General features: G+C 36.6%; 1 protein-coding gene across 2 annotated transcripts in view; it reads right to left on the bottom strand.

Annotated features, from left to right (window-relative positions):
- Window positions 1-19,450, bottom strand: part of ATAD2B (ATPase family AAA domain containing 2B) — a 77,021-nt gene that overhangs the window by 46,220 nt on the left and 11,351 nt on the right. For both annotated transcript variants that reach the window (XM_063424270.1, XM_063424274.1), the window contains exons 2-15: window positions 15,318-15,472; window positions 13,811-13,857; window positions 12,635-12,788; window positions 10,487-10,589; window positions 9,839-9,947; window positions 8,636-8,752; window positions 7,517-7,592; window positions 5,637-5,735; window positions 4,609-4,720; window positions 4,070-4,185; window positions 3,084-3,258; window positions 2,222-2,310; window positions 1,283-1,442; window positions 262-352 (exon numbers count right to left, since the gene is read on the bottom strand). In XM_063424270.1, the coding sequence (XP_063280340.1) occupies window positions 262-352; window positions 1,283-1,442; window positions 2,222-2,310; window positions 3,084-3,258; window positions 4,070-4,185; window positions 4,609-4,720; window positions 5,637-5,735; window positions 7,517-7,592; window positions 8,636-8,752; window positions 9,839-9,947; window positions 10,487-10,589; window positions 12,635-12,788; window positions 13,811-13,857; window positions 15,318-15,472 (1,603 nt within the window). The remainder of the gene's footprint in view (window positions 1-261; window positions 353-1,282; window positions 1,443-2,221; window positions 2,311-3,083; window positions 3,259-4,069; window positions 4,186-4,608; window positions 4,721-5,636; window positions 5,736-7,516; window positions 7,593-8,635; window positions 8,753-9,838; window positions 9,948-10,486; window positions 10,590-12,634; window positions 12,789-13,810; window positions 13,858-15,317; window positions 15,473-19,450) is intronic.

Genomic DNA, 19,450 nt, shown 5'->3' with positions numbered 1-19,450 from the left:
CTCTTTAAGAGTATGCATCCCATATGAAGACAACAATGTCAGAGAAAGGAAACATGGCTGTATCTTCAAATAACTACTAGCTACTCATTTTGTGTTTTAGTAAGACAGAAATGTATTTGTTACCACAAAAAGAGCGTTGTTCAAAGTACAGGAGCTGAGAAAGGTAAAGATAAGAAAATCTTGATACATTTAGCATACCTTCAAAGTTTTACACAGAAGAGAAAGCCTCTACAGTGAAAGTACTAACAATGTAACACTCACCAACACATTTTTCAGCCAGTTCTCCTAAGAAAGGATCTGACAATTTGGGGTTCCAATCCCTGGTATGAATTTGTAAAATGTGCTTTCGTGCCTGATGAAAAAAAAAAAAAAAGAAAAAGAAAATGAGATTAAAAACTAGCCAGTCAAATCCATGTCACAGAAAAAAATATTCTTTATTCATGTGAATCTAGTTACTTTACCTGCTTTTGGCATGTAACTGAGACGCATAAAATAGAACTTAGCACTCCAAAGTCTCAAGACTCAAAGCTTTTCCCTTCTTTTTGAGTTAATATATAAGCAGTACTTTTTTCACCAGTTATACATTTTAATTTCTATTTGATCAACATTATTATACATGAACTGATCAAAACTCATGTTCTATTAGGAATTATCATAGTTTTATAATTTCATTTTTAATAACTGCACCTATGACTATCAGGTTCTACTGTCAAAGGCCACACCAATTAATGTACTGCTGAGTAGCACCGCACATACATACAAATCCCAAAACAATTCCAGCCACAAGTTCTATAGAAGCTAAATACATCTATCCATATACAAAGTACATTTAATTTTAAGTAAAAATTCATGAAGTATTATGGCTGAGTTTATCTAAGTTTTGAAAAAGGAACTGAAATTTTCCTGCTGCCAACATTGCAATGCATGGCTGTGCATCTACATTTTCTACATGCTTAGAAGTCTACAAGATGTAAAGTTATTCTCTCTTACCATAAGTTTCAAACCCCCAAATAGGGTTCATTATACAAATCCATAGTTGTGAGATAAGTAATTCAGCTTATTGTGAATAATTTACTTCTGTTTAGTTTTAGCTATATCCTGAAGATCTGAAGCTGAATACAACTTTATGTTTAAAATCTGTCTGTACTAAAAATGACTTCCTAAAACTAAACATTCTTACAAGCACAAATGCATATCGTTATTTCATAAGCTTGGTTGTCAGGCATTCAAATGTTTAATACACTAAAGATGTTTACTAATATATCTCCTTTCCAGGTTTTACCTTCTTGTCAGGCAAGTTGAAAAGAAATTCCCTGTCAAAGCGACCAGGTCTCCTGAGTGCAGGATCTATAGAATCCAGTCTGTTTGTAGCACCAATTACAACTATTTCACCTCTGTTATCCAGTCCATCCATGAGGGCAAGAAGAGTAGACACTATAGAGCTACAAGAGAGTTTTCAGAATAAAAGTGTAAGGAACACTGCAAGAATTTTTGTGTTTTCAAATGCAACATTAATACATTCAAAAGAAAAAAGCTAAGCTACAAACAGGTGCATAACAGTTTCAAGTCTCATATGTTCCATTGGCCTCCTGGTCTGCTGGCTCCAAATTTCTCTCAGCAGAGTGGAGGGAGATGGACACATAAATATCACCACCTACAGAATGACAGGTACAAGTCTGTTGCCATACAGAGCACAGCAAAACTGAGCTCAAAAGCAGCCACAAAAAACTTCAGCCAACAGCAAACTGTTGTAAAAAAGTTCTTAAAAATGACACAATAGCAACACAAGCTATGTTTGTACATCAAACCATTAAGAATCAAAATCACAGGTGAGTTCAGCTCATTGACAGAACATTACAATTCATCATGTTAGAATAACATTTTTTCAACTGGTTATTCTATTGGGCTGGTAACAGACAATCTGTTTACAGCACAAAATATCTGTGGCTGTGGAAATCAAGGAGTGGCTGTGGAAATCTTGTGGAAATAATGTGGCTGAAGGGCAACTGTCACTCCAATTCAATTCCCAGCAAATTACAGTTTGCCTGAAGGACTGAAAAGATGACTTTCAACACCAAAAAACCAATCTGTCCTTTCTAGTGTAAGTGGGCTTCATAAAAAATAAAAACCTTTCTGGTGAAATGAGAAAAAATTACATTTAAGACTTTACCAAGATAATGTACCCTATACCAAGATAATGGCAGCATAGAAGAAATATTACCTGTGAATCTGATCTTGTCTGCTAGAACGAACTGGAGCCAAACCATCTATTTCATCAAAAAAGATTATAGAGGGTCTCATCAAGTATGCCTGGCATGCAATGAACAAAACAAAAATTGAGTTCACTGTTAATTCCTAATTTATCCATCAACATTGAAAACTGGTTTCACCAGAAAGCATTAACATGCTAAACTAACACATATATGAGACATCTTTGTTAGAAAGTGTGAAGTCTGAAATGAAAGCTGAATTTCCAGCTCCAGCAGTGTTTCAATGCAAAGCAGAGTGCAGTCTGCTTCGAGTAAGCAAGATGGCACCAGTGTACCAGTTTTACTGTGTGCTGGACAGGTTAAAGGCAAACACACACCTTACACTCTGCTACAGAAAACATGATCTTATCTGCTCATAATCTGTTTAGATATCTCTGACAACTACCTTTCTTTGAGCTACTGCATTTTACTGCTGTGTGTGACTATGTTCTGTCCAATCTCTTCTAAGCCAAAAAAGAATACTAAAATAGACCATAACCAAGGAAATCATGCACTCCCCTCTGTAGCAATTATCTTGAACATGCCAGTCAAAATCAAACTCATTAACTGATATTTTTTCACCAAATTTTACCCAAACTACTTTGCTTCATTAATGGAAAAATCAAGAGACTTTTTTCTCTGACTTTCCAGAGCAAAGAAACTACTGTCACTATTCCTCTACTCTTTTCATCCAAATATGCCATTTGGTAAAATCCTACTTAATTTACAAAAATGTACAGTTATTTACTTTCGATTGCAAATACCTTTGGCTACCTGAACCACAAAACACAACATACAGAGAAATCATATGAAAAAAATGTATTTTCCTCTAACCTGATCAAAAAGGAGTCGAAGCTGACGTTCAGATTCACCAACCCACTTACTGAGACAGTCTGCTCCTTTCCTCATAAAGAAAGCCACCTTTTTGTCTCCTTGACTGCATTCATTAGCTAGAGCTCTAGCTACCAAGGTTTTACCTGTTCCAGGAGGACCATAGAATAAACAGCCCCTGAAGATAAATGGATCAACACAGTCACAAACTTATTTTACGTCTCCTGAAAAACTCCAAGTCAAATTTTATAATGAAGACAGGGAGCCTGGAGAAGAATGACTTAAGATCTCATATTATTATTTTGTAGCAGTATCACATTATTAACATGTTGTAGTATTAACATGACTTCATAAATCTAAGTCTGTTTTATGCTTTCAAATCAGTAAAACTTTGATTTGTAAAGAACATTAAGCAAAGGCATATTAAGTTTCCAAAGGATTCTTTTACATTGGTTAAATACCACCTCTCTAAGTATTAGATTTTAGGTAGTACCTTAATTAATGTTTTTTAATTCTTTGAAATGAAGTAATTAAGTGAGAAAAATACCCCAAATTTTTCGATTGACTTAGACACCATGCACCCATTTATATCACATACCAAGATGCCTCATTAATAAATATTAAAATCCCAGTATAATATCATTGAGAGAAACATCACCATTTTGCTTGATCTAGTAAAATATTTAACAACATAATGGGAAAAAAATGCAAGGTACTACTAAATAAAACACATGAGAATTCTTTCTTTAACCAATTTACAAAGTTTACCTTCTTATTACAAGAAAAAAACTACTAGGTTTTTGAACTCTTCATTATGCTTATTACATATTCTGATAGACAAGTGGGGTAGCAAACAAGTAAATCTATCTGAAGTGTAAAACACTTCAGGGAAAGAATCAACCCCCTATGCATTTTCAATTCTTCACAGCTTAAGGAAAAAAAGCTTAAGCTTAAGAAACAAGTGCAACAGTAAGAGTAAATACACCTACCTTGGTGGCTGAATTTTGAATTTTTCAAATATTTCTGGATAGAGAAGAGGAAACACTACCATTTCCTTAAGTGCAAGGATATGATGGCTCAATCCCCCTATACTATCAAAACACACCTTAGGAAAAAAAAATATTAAGTTTATATTGTAACAGCTTTCCACAAAAGCACCTTTACTTATAAAACATTAGAAAACAAATTAGAAAAACACTGCACTGATCAACAGGACTTCCCTGAATTTTCAAAGTGTGAAAAAACCAGCTGAGAAAGTCAACTCTCAGCTGCCCACATGAAGCTTATCTGGTTTGCAAGTTAACTATGCCAGGGTTGCCTGGACACCTACAGCAATTCAGCCTAAGTCCCAGAGCAAATGCTTTGTAGCCCAAAGGAATAAACAGCCAAATGTTTTGGTAACAATAAAATAGACAAAAAAAATCAGTGAGCTTTCTATAAATTTACTTCAACATCAATAAGAGGCTGTGAAGAATTCTGCTTATGCATAACTAAGGGAAGGAAGATAAGAAGCTCCAAGAAAACCTACCGATTTATCAACAATCATAGGGTCAACATCAGCCAAACTCGCCCCAACTTTCACACGTTCTCGAAGGATCCCACTAGCTAAGTCTTCTGCTCTGAAGTTTAAAGGCAGGCACCTGTTCAACAACAAACAAACACCAAATAAATACTGTTCTGCTTTTCTGCTTTCATTGTTTGGAGGTGAAGAAACAAGAGATTAAATGCCTTTTATTACATAAAGAGATAACGTTCCAGATTGGTAAACAAAACTAATCTTCTTTTTGTGGTAATTATGGTTATGTATCTGGAAGTTCCTTAACATAAAGTTAGTTTTATGCATCCAGATATATTTCAATCTAAAGAAGTAGGTTGGACAGATTCTTTTGATTAAACACAAAATAAACAATATTTCCTTCCTTTAAGGCCCTACATAGATATTATATCAGGCCAATTACATAGTTAAAGAGATGAAGAAAGGTAGTAATAAGACACAGGTTACACTCAGAACTACACTTCTGGCCATTGTACTTTGCTTGAATTCCTTATGATAGAAAAGGGAATGATGTGGCAGACAGGAAGAGATGGAAAAAAGATGAGGAAACTTTTTTCCTGCAGAATTTTCTTACCTAGTTATCAGTGAATAAATTTACTTATAGATCTTCCACTTTTAGATTACTGCTAAATACATGGACAGTCAAAAAAATGTGCATTTTGTGTGTAGAATGCATGAACTCTTACACAAGAGGAAGAGGGAAGAGCTGGGAGTACAACTGAATTAACCAGGACCAAGACACACCAATGATATTTTAACCAATAGGAGTCCTTTTTTATAACCCAACTGAATCAAACAGCTACTCTTGTATTCCCATCTTTTTATTGCTATTATTAATTATCTACTCATAAGACTCCAAAATCTGCATTAATATACAACCAGCACTCCTCCTAAACCAGAATCAAAAGTCTGCAGAACTCATAACATTATAGACTAGTTCTGCTTGTTTCCTGACAAATAATAAAATCAAACCATTCTAAAGACCAAGGATGTTTTGATACCTATTTCTTGCTCTGGCTATGCTTTTAGATTTTCTTCTTTCAAAACGTTCTTCATCTGAAGAGGTTGTATCACTGCTGTGAATGGCGTGCTTCTTTCTCCTATTGAAGTGGCAAAACAAACAGAAAACTCAGTCTTTTTTACAGCAGAATGTCATGTTTTATATTCTATAAAAATGACGCTGAAATGGCAAGTACAGTATTGTTCTGGTTTGAGATGCATGCAAATTCTAGCTTCATCAAGTATCACAACAATTTGAGAGGGGAACAACAGCTCTTACTGCCACAGTGATTTTCTGATTTGAACATCAACATTACCAGAACAGCAGAGCTCCATAACATGTGTGGTCCAGGCCTTGCTACCCCAGCAATGTGATTTGAATATTCAGTCAATAAGCTGCAATTGTACTTAAGAAAACGTCTAACCACTTTAGCCACCTCTAACATAAGAAGACAGACATAACATAAGTCTCCTTACTCTCCTTATGGCTTTCCTTTAAATATTCTTTGAAAAAAATTCCACACTTCACAAAGTATAGAATCTCTTTATACAAGGTTATTAATTCTAAAGAGCAGAACAGGCTCTCAAAACACCTGTACTTCTGATCTGAATCCAAGTAAAATTACTATCCAAAGTCTGAATGAACTATTTCTTATTTTAGTATGACAGTATTTCACAAAACTGAGTATTTCCAAAATACTAGAGAATGTACATTAAATCTCCTGTACAAAAACGTGTTGAGTTTGCTATCAGTTTGAAATACTCAGCACTTTTTTGCATGAGGAAGTTGGTTACTAGTAAAAAGTCTTGGATTTTAAGTGAATATAGTGAGCTGCATTATTTGTATGAACATGATAATGCACTGAATTAACTGTTTTTTGCCAATGGATAACATGATCTATCAGTGTACTGTTCAAATTGAGATCCATTTCAAAAAAAAAAAAATCAAACAATACCAAGAGATGGGGAATACTTCTTATGAGAGTATCCTGAAAAGAAGGGATAAAATGAGGGCCAAGTAATGAGCAGGTTAAAACCAATGGGATAACTTCCACACTCTTCACACATGAATAGTAAGTACAAGTACAAATCCAGAAATTACCCAAAAGAAAGTAATATGCTCTTCAAGGAAAAAAATAACCTACTCTTATCTGTATTACAAAGAACCTTTAAAATCCTAAGATTCAGCTATTACTTTATTTACTTTATATATTTTTACTATGCCATTAAACTGAGCAGTAAGACATGAGTTTCAGCTATGACTAGTATTCATTTACTTGGATTCTGTTCATGGACAGATTTGTGTTTTTGAAGCCTTGAGTAAGTTTATTTTTTAAAAAATGTTTTAAGCTCTAATCTCATCATTTTTGTTACATAAAGCCTACCAACAGTTTCCAAGACAACTTGGTACACTCCAGACTTCTTTGACACAAAACATAAGAGTCAAAAATTATGCTTGCTAAATATTTTATTAAATTGTTGATAATTCTTGGATGAAATTTGAACTGAAAGAAGACAAAAAAACATTAACCTGCTTTGCACATTTTTGTAGATCAGGAAGGGGTTATTTGTTAAACTGACACTTTGGATTTAAATATTAAATATATGGCCTTAGAGAGGAAGCTACAGAATGTGCCAGGCATAATTCTTTCCAGTACTTGTAGCACACCTATTCCATTCTGTTTAGCACAAAGCTTTTAGTGGGTTTAGACAGTGCCATGACACTCCTGTCTGGATGCTGATCAGGGTCTGAATTTAGGATACAATGCACTCACATGTGCGAATGAACGGTGCAATTCACTCAAGAATGGTTTGAAAATCAAAAGCTACAGAAGGTACTAAAGGAAAGCAAACAATTAGACACTGAAAGACTGACATTTACCTGATATGGCTTCTTCTTGCAGGAGATCTGTGAATATCAAACAGCGTATTTTCTCTCTTTTTTTGATGAGCTGGCACTGTAACATCAATTACAAAAGAATAATTAACTAATCTAAATGCAGCACAGAAGTGCTACATTATCAATTTTCATCAATAAGGTTATCACTGGTTTCTCCAAAAGCTTAAATTAAGGAAAGAACTGGGCAGGGGGCTTTGTCACTATCACTGTACTTGGCTTGATGCAGGCACGGGAATTCCATCCTCGCCCTCCACAAATTATCAGAGCAGTGTCTGTCATGGCACAGACTGTAACTCATCCAGGGCACTAGCACTTTGAGTTTATTTGCAGGACACTAAACTCCATACAGAAACCTCTACATAGCTGATAATATGGGATGTCTTGAAATTTCTCTGAACAAATAAACCACAGCAGTTCTCTGTCAGAGAAATCACATTCTATGATCCTCTAACTTGTGGAAATGGTTCAAAGCTGCATCAGAGAAAACTCAAACGGGACAGGAGGAAGTATTTCTTTACTGAGAGGGTGGTCCAACAGTGCAGCAGACTTCCTAAAGAAGTCGCTGATGCCCCAAGCCTGTTTTAAGAGGCATTTGCACAATGACCTGAATAATATGCTTTTTGTCAGCCCTGAAGCAGCCAGGCAGTTAGACTATATGACCACTGTAGATTCCTTCAAACTGAAATACTTTAGGTTTCTCACTTGTGGTAATTGCTGCTATGCCATTAATCCACAGTTAGGAATTAGGCTTACCACTCAAGTAGAGAAGCAGGTATAACAGTACCTATTTTTTCTATGTAATCACCCCATTTATTAGATTGCTTTCTGCCAAGTATTTCCTGACCTATACCTTGTTCATCCCTAACCCTGAGCCCAGCACAGGTCAGTACCTGCAGAGCTCAGTGAGGCAGCAATGCCACCCCCACTGACAATCTGACAGACCATGTCTCAGCAGTCCCCTCCACGTGGTGAACCACAGCAGGCCAGGATGGAACAGTGCTGCATCCCTGTCAGTCTGTCAGGGGTGAGAAGCAGCCATCCAACTGCTCCTTCCCCACATCCATGGTATTCCTGCAGGTCAAGCACTGCCTGGTTCCTCACCTATTGGAGGGGCCTGGTATCTCTCAACAGTTTTTCTCTGTCTGAGATTATATGGCCGATCATTTTCTTCCCCCTCAGCTTCTTCTACTTCTATATCTCCATCTTCTTCCTGAGACTCTGTTGGGGAGTAAAAACATTTTCAGAACACTTTCACACTAACTGGCAAATCACTGGAAATTTGAAGACCACAATAAATCTACATCACATTGTCAAATTTCCTTCTATTTTTTTTTTGACAAGATTCTAGAAAGGCAAAAGAAAGAAAAATAAATGCATTCAAAACAGCTTTAGTTGTAAAATACTTCAAATATCATTTCTATCCACTGTGTTTTTCCTGCAATAATTATCCTTCAAATTAAGGATAATGCCTTTCTTCTCTTTTCCCACAGCAGCCTCAAAAAATCAAATAATTTGACACAGCATGAAAATAAGTACAACTTTATGATTCGCAGTATCATTTACACACAAAGCAAAGAACACAGAAATACACTTTATATACTTCGTGTATAAAGGCACAACCTAGGCCCATCTGTTAAGAGGATCAGAATTTCCATCCATGGATCTCAGAACTAGGACTGCATTCTTACTCATTGGGATAAACCATACCTTCCAGAGCAGTTTTAGTTAAAAATTGGGATGCAGTATGCTGAAACCTGTATGGATGCCTGAAGTTTAAGTCTGATATTTTAAGAAGGCCAAGCACGATGCTGATCAGGCCATGAAAGTTAGGCACAATTCCTTCTTTCCTGGTAATTTTTGAACCCAATGACCAGTTTCATTCCAATTTTTAAAGGAAAGTAGAACTTCAATTACAGCTGTGCACCTACAAGTCTTCTAAAATGTTAATGGACAGAAAGCAGACTTTAATTAATATCTTCCTCCAAAGGAAGGATGCAGGCCTAAATATTACGATTCTTTCTGGTAATCTCCACTCAGCACACGAGGTCAGTTAGAACACACATAGTTGTAGACTACATTCATCACATCCTGACTTCCACCAGAGGATTGTTACAGGGAATGTAAGGAAAGCTTCAACTATTTAATGTTACAAAAAACAGAAGGAAGTAAATAATACTCTACAAACATTTAGAAATCAGGCTTTGTTCTGCTTTCTGTAGTGTAATATATTGCTATCTTATGGGAAGGAGAACTTAGTTTTGTAAGTATTTCAGACAAGTCCCCACAATTTTTTACAACTCCTACCTTCTTCTTCCCCTTCTGTGGACACTTCATGGTGGTTCTGAATCCCATAGCTATTTCTCCTCAGTGATTTCCTCCTTCTTTTCACACGAGAATACATATCCATGTTTTCCTGGAATAAAATTCACATGCACAGCCATCAGCACTGTCCCTCGTCACTCAGTATTAGTTCCAGGGCAATAAGTAATGCTCCACACTATCTCTAGCCCACAAGTGTTTTTCCAGCAGAACTCTCCATAGGTAGACTACAAAAGCAGTCTCATTTAATAGATGCTAAAGTGAATCTTTCAGACAGTACCTAGTCCATCTAACACAGAGTAACATCAGTATCAAGTTTTCATGAAAAAAGCAGATGACAGTCCCTGGTCATGTTTCCAGGCTACCAGAGTATGTTTCGAACCAAAGAACTACCACAGCACATTATGAGATTATGACAGTGAATTTATCAATAAAGAAAACAATGTAGAGCATATCCCCTAATTTAGTTCCGAATTTTAGTTTATCAAAGTTTAGTTTATCATGTTTTAATGTTATTCACTGAAGAAAATCATAAGCCTTTAGACAGAGCTGCAGACAGATGTGTGGTGTTTACAAAAACACACTCTGCCTTGATATGACTTTTCTCCAAGATCTCAAAAACTCTGCACTTACAAATTCTGTATCTGTCCACATCCGTAGCCGTTCTACTTCCCCAGATCGCCTGTTCCTCCTGATGTTAATATTATCCATTTCCTGTAGGACAGCTTCAGCAGTACTAAAATACATGCAACAGTTAACACACACAAAAAATCAGTCTTAAAACAGTAACATGCAGAACTTTGGACATAGCATTCAACATCTTAAGTTGTCTATCAATTACCTACAAACCTAACCATAATAAAACTGAAAGACTATAAATTAGGAAGTATGTAAAAAGAAATGCTCATGCTGTTACAGTTCAAATTAGACAGTAGCATTGTAAGGAACTTTTGTGAAGAATTTGGCTCAGTATAAATTGTAGCATATAAATTTGCAACTGCTGAAAGATTGGATTAGATGTCACGTAATATTAAATTTGCAAAATAAGAAAGCAATGCTTTTCACCTATATAATTATAATAATGGGAATGCAATTAATGCCTCTACCTCATAAGGTTTACAGTTTCTTACCCTGGCCTCAAAAAGACACTAGAACATGACGGCTTTTCTTTTTTTAAATCAGTAACATCTAGAATCTCATCATTCAGTATTTGACCTCACAACCATTTCTCATTTACTATTTAGTCAGCATTTTCATTATCTGGAGTATTTGTAAACAGCTGTCAAAACAACAGTGGTATATAAGTGATGACCCTGGCCAAGACGCTTCACTGCTCAAGGAGAGAAAAACACAGTATCAGCCAGGCCAAATCGATTATTTGGCCACCTGTCCTGAAGACAATGTTACTGCTCTCCACAGTGATTACAGTAGCTTTCAAGTGGAATTCTACTGTATTTGTATCATATTTGTAACAAGACAGAAACCCTTCTCTTTTTTCAAGCTGTTTAAATCTAAATCTAAAGGGTGAAAGACTGCCTAGAAAGAAAACAGTGGTTCTGATGATGTAAGTCAGTAAAGTCACGCTTTCATTATGAGAGCTCCTCTCCTTTTTAAACAATTCTTCCAAAATATCTGTGATGTGTAACAGAACCATTTCAAGTAAAATAATGCTGCAGTTTGCTACCAAAGAAAATAGGGTTGGAAGGGACCTGGAAAAGTCTCCATGCTCTGCCAGGTGAGAGCACACTACAAAATGCCTAAATCACTTCTGACAGACCTTTGTCTAACCTGCTCTTAAAAACCTCCAATGTTTATGGGACACACTTTTATCAGTATAACCTCATATACAGACTTCAGTACCATGATCTTGTCAAATTACAACCTTCATGGTAGACTTTTTCCTACTGTTGATAAGGAGAGGGAGATTCAACTGCAACTAGAAAAATAATTGTAACTCAATATAAGTTTGCATACTGATACCAAGTAGTTACTGAGTAAGTCAAAAAAGAAAATTAAATTAATAAAAGATTCAACATAATACATTTAAAAATAAAGAACATACTTGACAATCAAATGTTTATGTTTAAATCGTTTTCCAGCACTGGAGAAAGCAGTCTCTCACAGATGTGACTACTAAAACCTGTTGTACAGGTGGGAAGGTCAGGACATATTAAGTGACCTGCCCAGGGCTACAGAGAAATATTATTTCAAAAAAAGCATTTCTGGCTCCCATTCTTATGCTCAGACCAGACCGTGCCTCCCTGTCTGACCTACTTTGTCTGCATAGTAAATGTCAAAAAGTGACACCCACCCTATGTGAATTATTAACAAATGGTAAAAACAAAAACCAAAGGAAGCTACAAACTTTTGATATTTTTTGATCAAAATCATACAAGCAAAATCTAGAATGCTTCCAAGCACTGCTGCTAATCACCAATTTACATGACATTTAAAGTATCACTACATAAACAGGTTAAGAAACAAACTAGAGTGTGGATTTACAGCACATCAGGCACTCTGCAGTAACTGCCAACATACAGCTTTATCCAGGTGTAAACACAGAGTAACTTACTCCTCACTGAAAGCCTGAGAAGCTGCTCTGCATTTGGAGTATGGATACCATGGCAGTCACAGCACAGACTCAGATTTAACTCAAACCACAGTCTAGCTTGTCTCAATGCATCCCCACAGTAAAACACAGACATGGCACTGGAACACAGGGGTTGCTGATTTTAAAAATAATAGGTGCTTTATGAATACAACTGTAGTATCCCCACATACCTGTTTACTAGCTGATCAAACAATAAACTCTGATTCAAAGTTTCAAATCTGTTTTTCCTGGACCGACAACTTTTTCTGACTTCTATATCTCCGTTTATGCAAGCATGGTCCCCATCTCCCTTTTTTTCCCCTCGAAGGGGGTGGCTTTTGAGAGCTAAGAGAAATTTGTATTACTACTTTAAAAAGCAGGAAACAACATTTTCACAAACAAGAATTAATAAGAGAATATTTAGCAAGGACAATAAACCAGAAGTTATTAAGCACAGTATGAACTAAAGAACTGTATTTAATTCCTATCAAAGTTATTTTAAAAGTTGTTTTAGCATACTCAAGTTTGTTTCCTTAGACAATAATCTTATTTTATGATGAAAATTTGGCATTTAATTAGGCATTCAATATTTTTAAGTTAACATCAATACTAAAATGCACTAAATACACTTGGCCCACAGCTTCAATTCTTTGTCTTTCAAATGTAGTATCAAAAGGTCAGATACAACATATTGACTTCACAAACAAACTTATACCAGCTACTCTGTACAGTGCCAAATAAATAGATCCCACTGCTAATTGTTCCTTAGGCACCACAATAAATAATAAAATACCAAATATGCTTAATGAAATAACACTCACATAGAGTCAACACAAAATTAAACAAGACAGAACTGATGAAAAAGGGACACAAAAGGCAAAGTGGTTTTAGCTGAGATAAGCAATGAAATGGCAAGTTTGTAAGGTACAAGGTTTTAGGAAGCCTGTTCAAGGTAGCAGGAGCTGCAGACAAGGCAGGTCTCTCTAAAGCAATAGAGTTTAGTAATGTTAAGAACCACAGAAGGCCAAATTTCAGATGAGCAAAGAGACTAAGTAAATTAAAGAGACCAACTGAAAAAGGAAGGCCAAAATTAGTTCATAACAGTAATTTAGGAATTAAGGAAAGCATCAAGATCATGGCCAAGAGGTCTGAATTGAGAAGAGAAATGGATTTTCAGCTAAAAATGTTCCCCATATCCACAGAGAGTAACCAAGAAGGCAACAGGAAAAAACTGAGCAGTAACTTTTCCAGTCAAAATAGTCAAATGAATCAGTAAAGTTATCAAAAACATATGCCACTGAAGATCATTGACATAAAACTGTTTAATGTAAAAGCTGATAAGAAGAGTTTTGCTATAATTCACTTACATAAGCTACGTCCATTTGGTAGTGTAGCACCAGGCTGAGAAGTTAACCTAGGAGACAATGAGACACACAAATAACATTAACATTCCTTAGCCAAGCAAAAGGCACACAGTGAAAACAGAACTTTGACTGTAAAATGCTTCACAATACCCTGATTTCAAAGCCTTTGTGAGACATAGCCTAGGAGGAGGAGTCTGCTTCATGCTCAACACCTCAGTAAGGACAAAAGTGCTCAATACCAATTATATGAATCCCTCCAACTGTCTAAGCATCTCTTTGATTAAGCTCCCTAATCTTTCTTCATGCCCTTGTCCTGTTAACTCTCTCCTTAAATTTCAGAACAGAACCCTGGTATAGCTCTCCAAAGACAACCATCATTCCAACACCTTGTATAAACCAGTAGAAGTAACAGAACTTTTGGGAAAAGTCTTAAGTGACTCAAGACCACTGTCAAGCACAGTGCTTTGGTTTTTGGCAGAATCAACATAAATCTTTACATGCAAAGATATGTTGCAGTGGGTTCTAAATGAGCAACAATATAATTTTCAGTACCCTGGCCAAATTTCCTTTGACACAATGGTCTAAATTCTCCCAGCTGCATTAAGTATTTCTTTTTGTATATTGACATTGCTAGGAGGTCCAGTACAAGTCTACTCTTACAAACAAAACAACAGAAGGTGCATGAGTTTCAATACATTCCCAATGACCATGGCATATTAACATGCTCGATTTAATTCATTCTGTTTTAAAAGAGAAAAATAAACATAAGAGGTCTACTTTGAGATTTACAAAGCTTTTAAGCAAACTTTATCCTAGCAGTTGACAGTCCAGTAGTGATTTAGAGTCACTCTTATGTACAAATTATTGCAAGAACGATTTTGACATGTACATAAATATGAAATACGTATCTACGAAAGAATCGGTATTAATTGTAAGTTCATGGATCAGGAACAAACTGTGTACACTGTCTCACAATTACTGGTAATCATACGAGGAACCTTATGAACACAAGCATGTTTGTAAAATACTATTAAATTTGAGTTATAAAATAAAATTAATTACTTCTGATTCAAGTTATAAAATGTGGCAGAACTAAGGCTATATTCAGTAAAAATTACTTACTAGGCTGAACAACAATAGAAATAAACTTGACCGTTACCCATTCCCTAAAGACAGTAAGACTGATTCCTAATTAAAATGTCATGTCTTCTTACAGCTTGAGTACATAAAAATACCAATTACATTACTAAATTTGGATGCATCAAGAATCTAAAACTCAGACTACATCTCAAATAAAATTATATTTTTTGCACAAATATGCATAGAAAGGAACCAGAGATGAGACGATTCATGCAATCCACGTTCCTGGAATCTTAAACTGAAGAAAACCATGTGAAAATAACATTCAAAAGTATATTCCTGAGCTGCAGCTGACTGCAGAAATAGCATAAGTGGGATAACAATACAGAAAAAATTGGTCTGAGTTTGTTCTTCTCTTGGCACCAATTACCTGGACTGTCCAGTTGAGATGCTCCATTCCTCTCGCTGCCCAGAACTGCGTGATTTTGATTTGTCTTTGCACACAGGATCAGCATGTTTTGAGGTACGTTTGGCAGGAGGAGATATGTGGCTATCACTCAAACTAGCATCACTACCTTCATCTTTCTGAAAAGAAAAAAAGCATCAGATCATACTTAATTGGTGACCAACCAAGAGTTTGACGTATTAAAAATGTTTATTCTGAAAACATTATCAGAAGCTCTGAAAACATTTAATTTCAAATATTCAACTTCTACAATAGTTTTCCTGTATTTCTAACAAGTATTGTTTCTATAACCCATTGTATTTTTATATATCATACATGACACTGCCATTCTCACCTTATTTGCAAAAGAGCTAGTAATGCCATAAAGAGAGAAAAGGACTGTGGAAAACTAGGATACTTTAAAATACAACAATTATTTATTCCACTGATGTTGTCTTTATCCTTGAAAGGCTTAAACAAACACTCTTCCTTCCTGTAAGAGTTTTCCAGTACTTTGTTCTATCCATCAAACTGTCCAGCACACAGCCAGGAGATGTCCAACATGTTCATTAACAGCATTATGCACATTAACCACATTACTCTTAACACCTTTGAAGCACCTAAAGAGTACCAAAAGGGGCCTTTTTTCTGTTGCACTTATCAAAGGTAACAGAGACAGAAATTCAAAGATAGTAGCAAGGGATTACTTCGAAGTTGTACACAAGAAATGGACAGACAGCAAACTTCTGTTTGCTGATCTGAGGAGCTGCTTCTATTTAGGTGAACTACCACAGCAAAACATAAAAGCAGGATTCTACTAACTACAAATTTTAGCTCATCAAAACAGCCTTGATGCCATCCAGTGGGACCCTGGGCAAACCTCATAAAGTTCAACAAGCCCAAGTGCAAGGTCCTGCACCTGGGTCCAGGCAATCCCAAGCACAAGTACAGGCTGGATGGAAAATGGATGGAGAGCAGCCCAGGGAAAACAAGACTTGGAGGTGTTGCTTGACACGAAGGTCCCCACAACGTGCTCCTGCAGCCCAGAAAGCCAAAAGTGTCCTGGCTGCATCAGCACAAGATGGGCAGCAGGAAAAGGGAGGAGATTCTCCCTGTTTATGTCCCCACTCCTAAGATCCCACCTGGAGTCTTGTGTCCAGCCCTGGGGACCACAACATATGAAGGACATGGACCTGTTGGAGTGAAGTCCAGAGAAGGTCATGAAGATAATCCAATGACTGAAGCAGCTCTGCTGTGGAGACAGGCTGAGAGAATTGGGGTTGTTCAGCTTGGAAAAGGCTCCAGGGAGATCTTAAGGAACCTGCCAGTTCCATAAGAGACCAGTTCCAAGAGACCTGGAAAGGGACTTTTTAACAAGGATTTGTATTGACAGGACAAGGGGGAACAGTTTTAAACTGACAGATGGCAAGTTTAGGTTAGAAATTAGGAAGAAATTCTTCCCTGTGAGGGTGGGGGGACACTGGCACAGGTTGCTCAAAGAAGCTGAGACTGCCCCATCCCTGGAAGTATTCAAGGCCAGGTTGGATGGGGTTTTGAGCAACTTGGAATAGTGCAAGGTGTCCCTGCTCATGGCAAGGGTTTTTGAACTAGATGATCTCTAAGGTTCCTTCCAACCCAAACCATTCTATTATTCTATTATTAAAAAACTAAATATCCTTTATTGCAACAACAGAGAACCAATTATCAAATATTAAGGTCCAGGAACTGTCAGTAAGAATTTGAACTATGACAAAGAGATAATTTTACTTTAATACAAGGAGAACCAATTATCAAACACTAAGGTCCAGGAATTGTCAGTAAGAACTTGAACTATGACAAAGAGATAATTTTACTTAAATACAAGGAGATGACCACAGAAGTCCCATTTGTTCATCAGGTTTATTAACAACAACAATCTGATTTGTACTCCAGATACTTCAACATCACGTGTCAAGAAAATTTTAAAAAGGAAAAGCTTATTTTTTAAGAGAGGAAGACAGACTATCACAGCACAGTATTTAGAAAGTGAAATCCAAATGTATGGGTGCAGTTTGAGAAGACAGCTCAGCACCACTGTGACACAAGGAGAGTCAGTGCACTCTCTTGCCTGACTACACAGTACCACTCCAACCTCCCTGGATCTTCTTCTGATGTTTCTCTAATCCACCCATAAATCCAGCTCAGTAAAGCTTCAAAAGCTCACTTTCCTTCTGTTAGATGAACTTGCTGCCTTGTCAGTGATCTTAATTATTTCACTGAGGGATCAGACAAGTACAAAAGACAACTACCACCATTCCTAAATACAAAACACCTGTACCCTGCCTAGCACTATAAAATACATGGGCAGACCTGGCTGTTTTCCATAACACTCTGAAACTACAAAATACCAACTTTTTACAAAATTTTAATAGCTTGCTTATTCACTTCTGAACACTGTAAGTACTTGTACATATACTTTTAGCTTTATTCAGCCATCAGTTTATTTGTGGACTTAGAGAAATACAACCCTGCTTAGGTCAATTTTAGTAACTCCTTTCCGAAACTACACAAGCTCCCCTGTGAAGGACAGAAGCAGTTTCAAGGTAAGCCACAGAACCAGTTTAAAACCGGCTAAGCAAGACAAAGAAAATGAAACTAGGAAAGATGAAGCAGCATGTAACAAAGCTTTACAAGGGGTAACATTATAGCTTTACCCAGCAGTGAAATTAGTAATGCACAGGTTCCTGTACATCTCCACCCCTTTCCATGCAGAAAGCCAAACTCCTCCACATCCCCTATCATCACCTTTCTCTGCATTTCCTCCAGTGCCTTGCCTCTGGTCCCAAGTCTCAAGTTCAGCTAGGCTCTTGTCCTGTCAGCTGGCAGTTCAAACAAAATATTGGCAATGGAGACAAATTCTGCTACTTCATGTCTCCCTCTGCTAGAAATCACAAAATTTCTAAAAGCTGAGCTTCTTTCAGATCTCTAATGCTGTCAAATGTACGTATACTGGCAAATAGCTTCAGAAACTGGAAGAGCAGGCTGTCAGTGTGATCACATGAGCGCTCAGTTCCTTGCAGCTGCCTAAGGAACCAGACTAGCAATTAAGGGGTTTATTTAATTAGGTTATTCTTTGTTTAGGCTATTATTTTCAGCTGAGCCTCACTTGTCTGCATATTAACTCTTTGCACAAACTCAGCAAGTACAAACCAAGTTAAATTTTAAGACACTCAAGTCCAAATACTAACCTACGTTAGAGTACACACTGTGTAAGATGCACCAACACAGAAAATGTTTTACCATGAAGTAGTGACAAAACTACTACAAAGCTGAAATCACTGAAATTTTAAATATATTAACAAGACTCCAAGCTCCATTTTCCAGTTAAGAGACAATCTTAAAAATTCAAGCTCTAGAGAATCAAGTCAAACTACCATCCAGAACCTTCACTACCCACAGTAAAATACAGAGATCGAGTTTTCATAACTCAAGAGATTATCCAAACTGGGATACACTAGAACAAGAAAGGAAATTAATTTCAATTTGAGAAGCCTATACAGAGAGCAGTCTATCCACTGCTTCCTCCCATTTATAGCAAAACAGGTCTAATGATTCCACAGCACTCAACTTGCTCCCTCAAGGAACTGGGTCTCAAACCATTTATACCTTTAATGATTAAAAATAGCACTTCAGTTTCAACCCAGAAACTTATTACTTCAGAGTAGGTATCATGAAAATGTTCTGGGACTAGAAAGATATGATACAAGCATCAAACTTAAAAATTAAGAAATTAATAATGCAATTGCAGAATTAGGAACCAATGCACTGAACTCAAAAGCTCCTAATGAAACATTGGCACTGAAGCAAACGCACTTACATGCTGAGAGAAGGCAGAGAATACAAATTAATAAAATCTTAATCATGTCAGAAATTGCCTTCAAGCATACCAAAGCAGCAAAGAAAAAGCAAGCACAGAAGAATCAAAAAACAACTTTACATAGTGTCAGATGGTACAAAGACAGAAACAAAATTTAGTGCAACTGCATTGATCCAACAGAAAAGAGAGACCCAGCAAACTTCAGCTGTGATCCAGAACAACCAGAACCACCTCCCACGGAAAGCACTCTTTGCTAATAATG

The sequence above is a fragment of the Prinia subflava genome, chromosome 2, assembly GCF_021018805.1.
Source record: "Prinia subflava isolate CZ2003 ecotype Zambia chromosome 2, Cam_Psub_1.2, whole genome shotgun sequence".
Classification (NCBI taxonomy): domain Eukaryota; kingdom Metazoa; phylum Chordata; class Aves; order Passeriformes; family Cisticolidae; genus Prinia; species Prinia subflava.
This window is presented reverse-complemented; position numbering and strand designations above follow the sequence as displayed.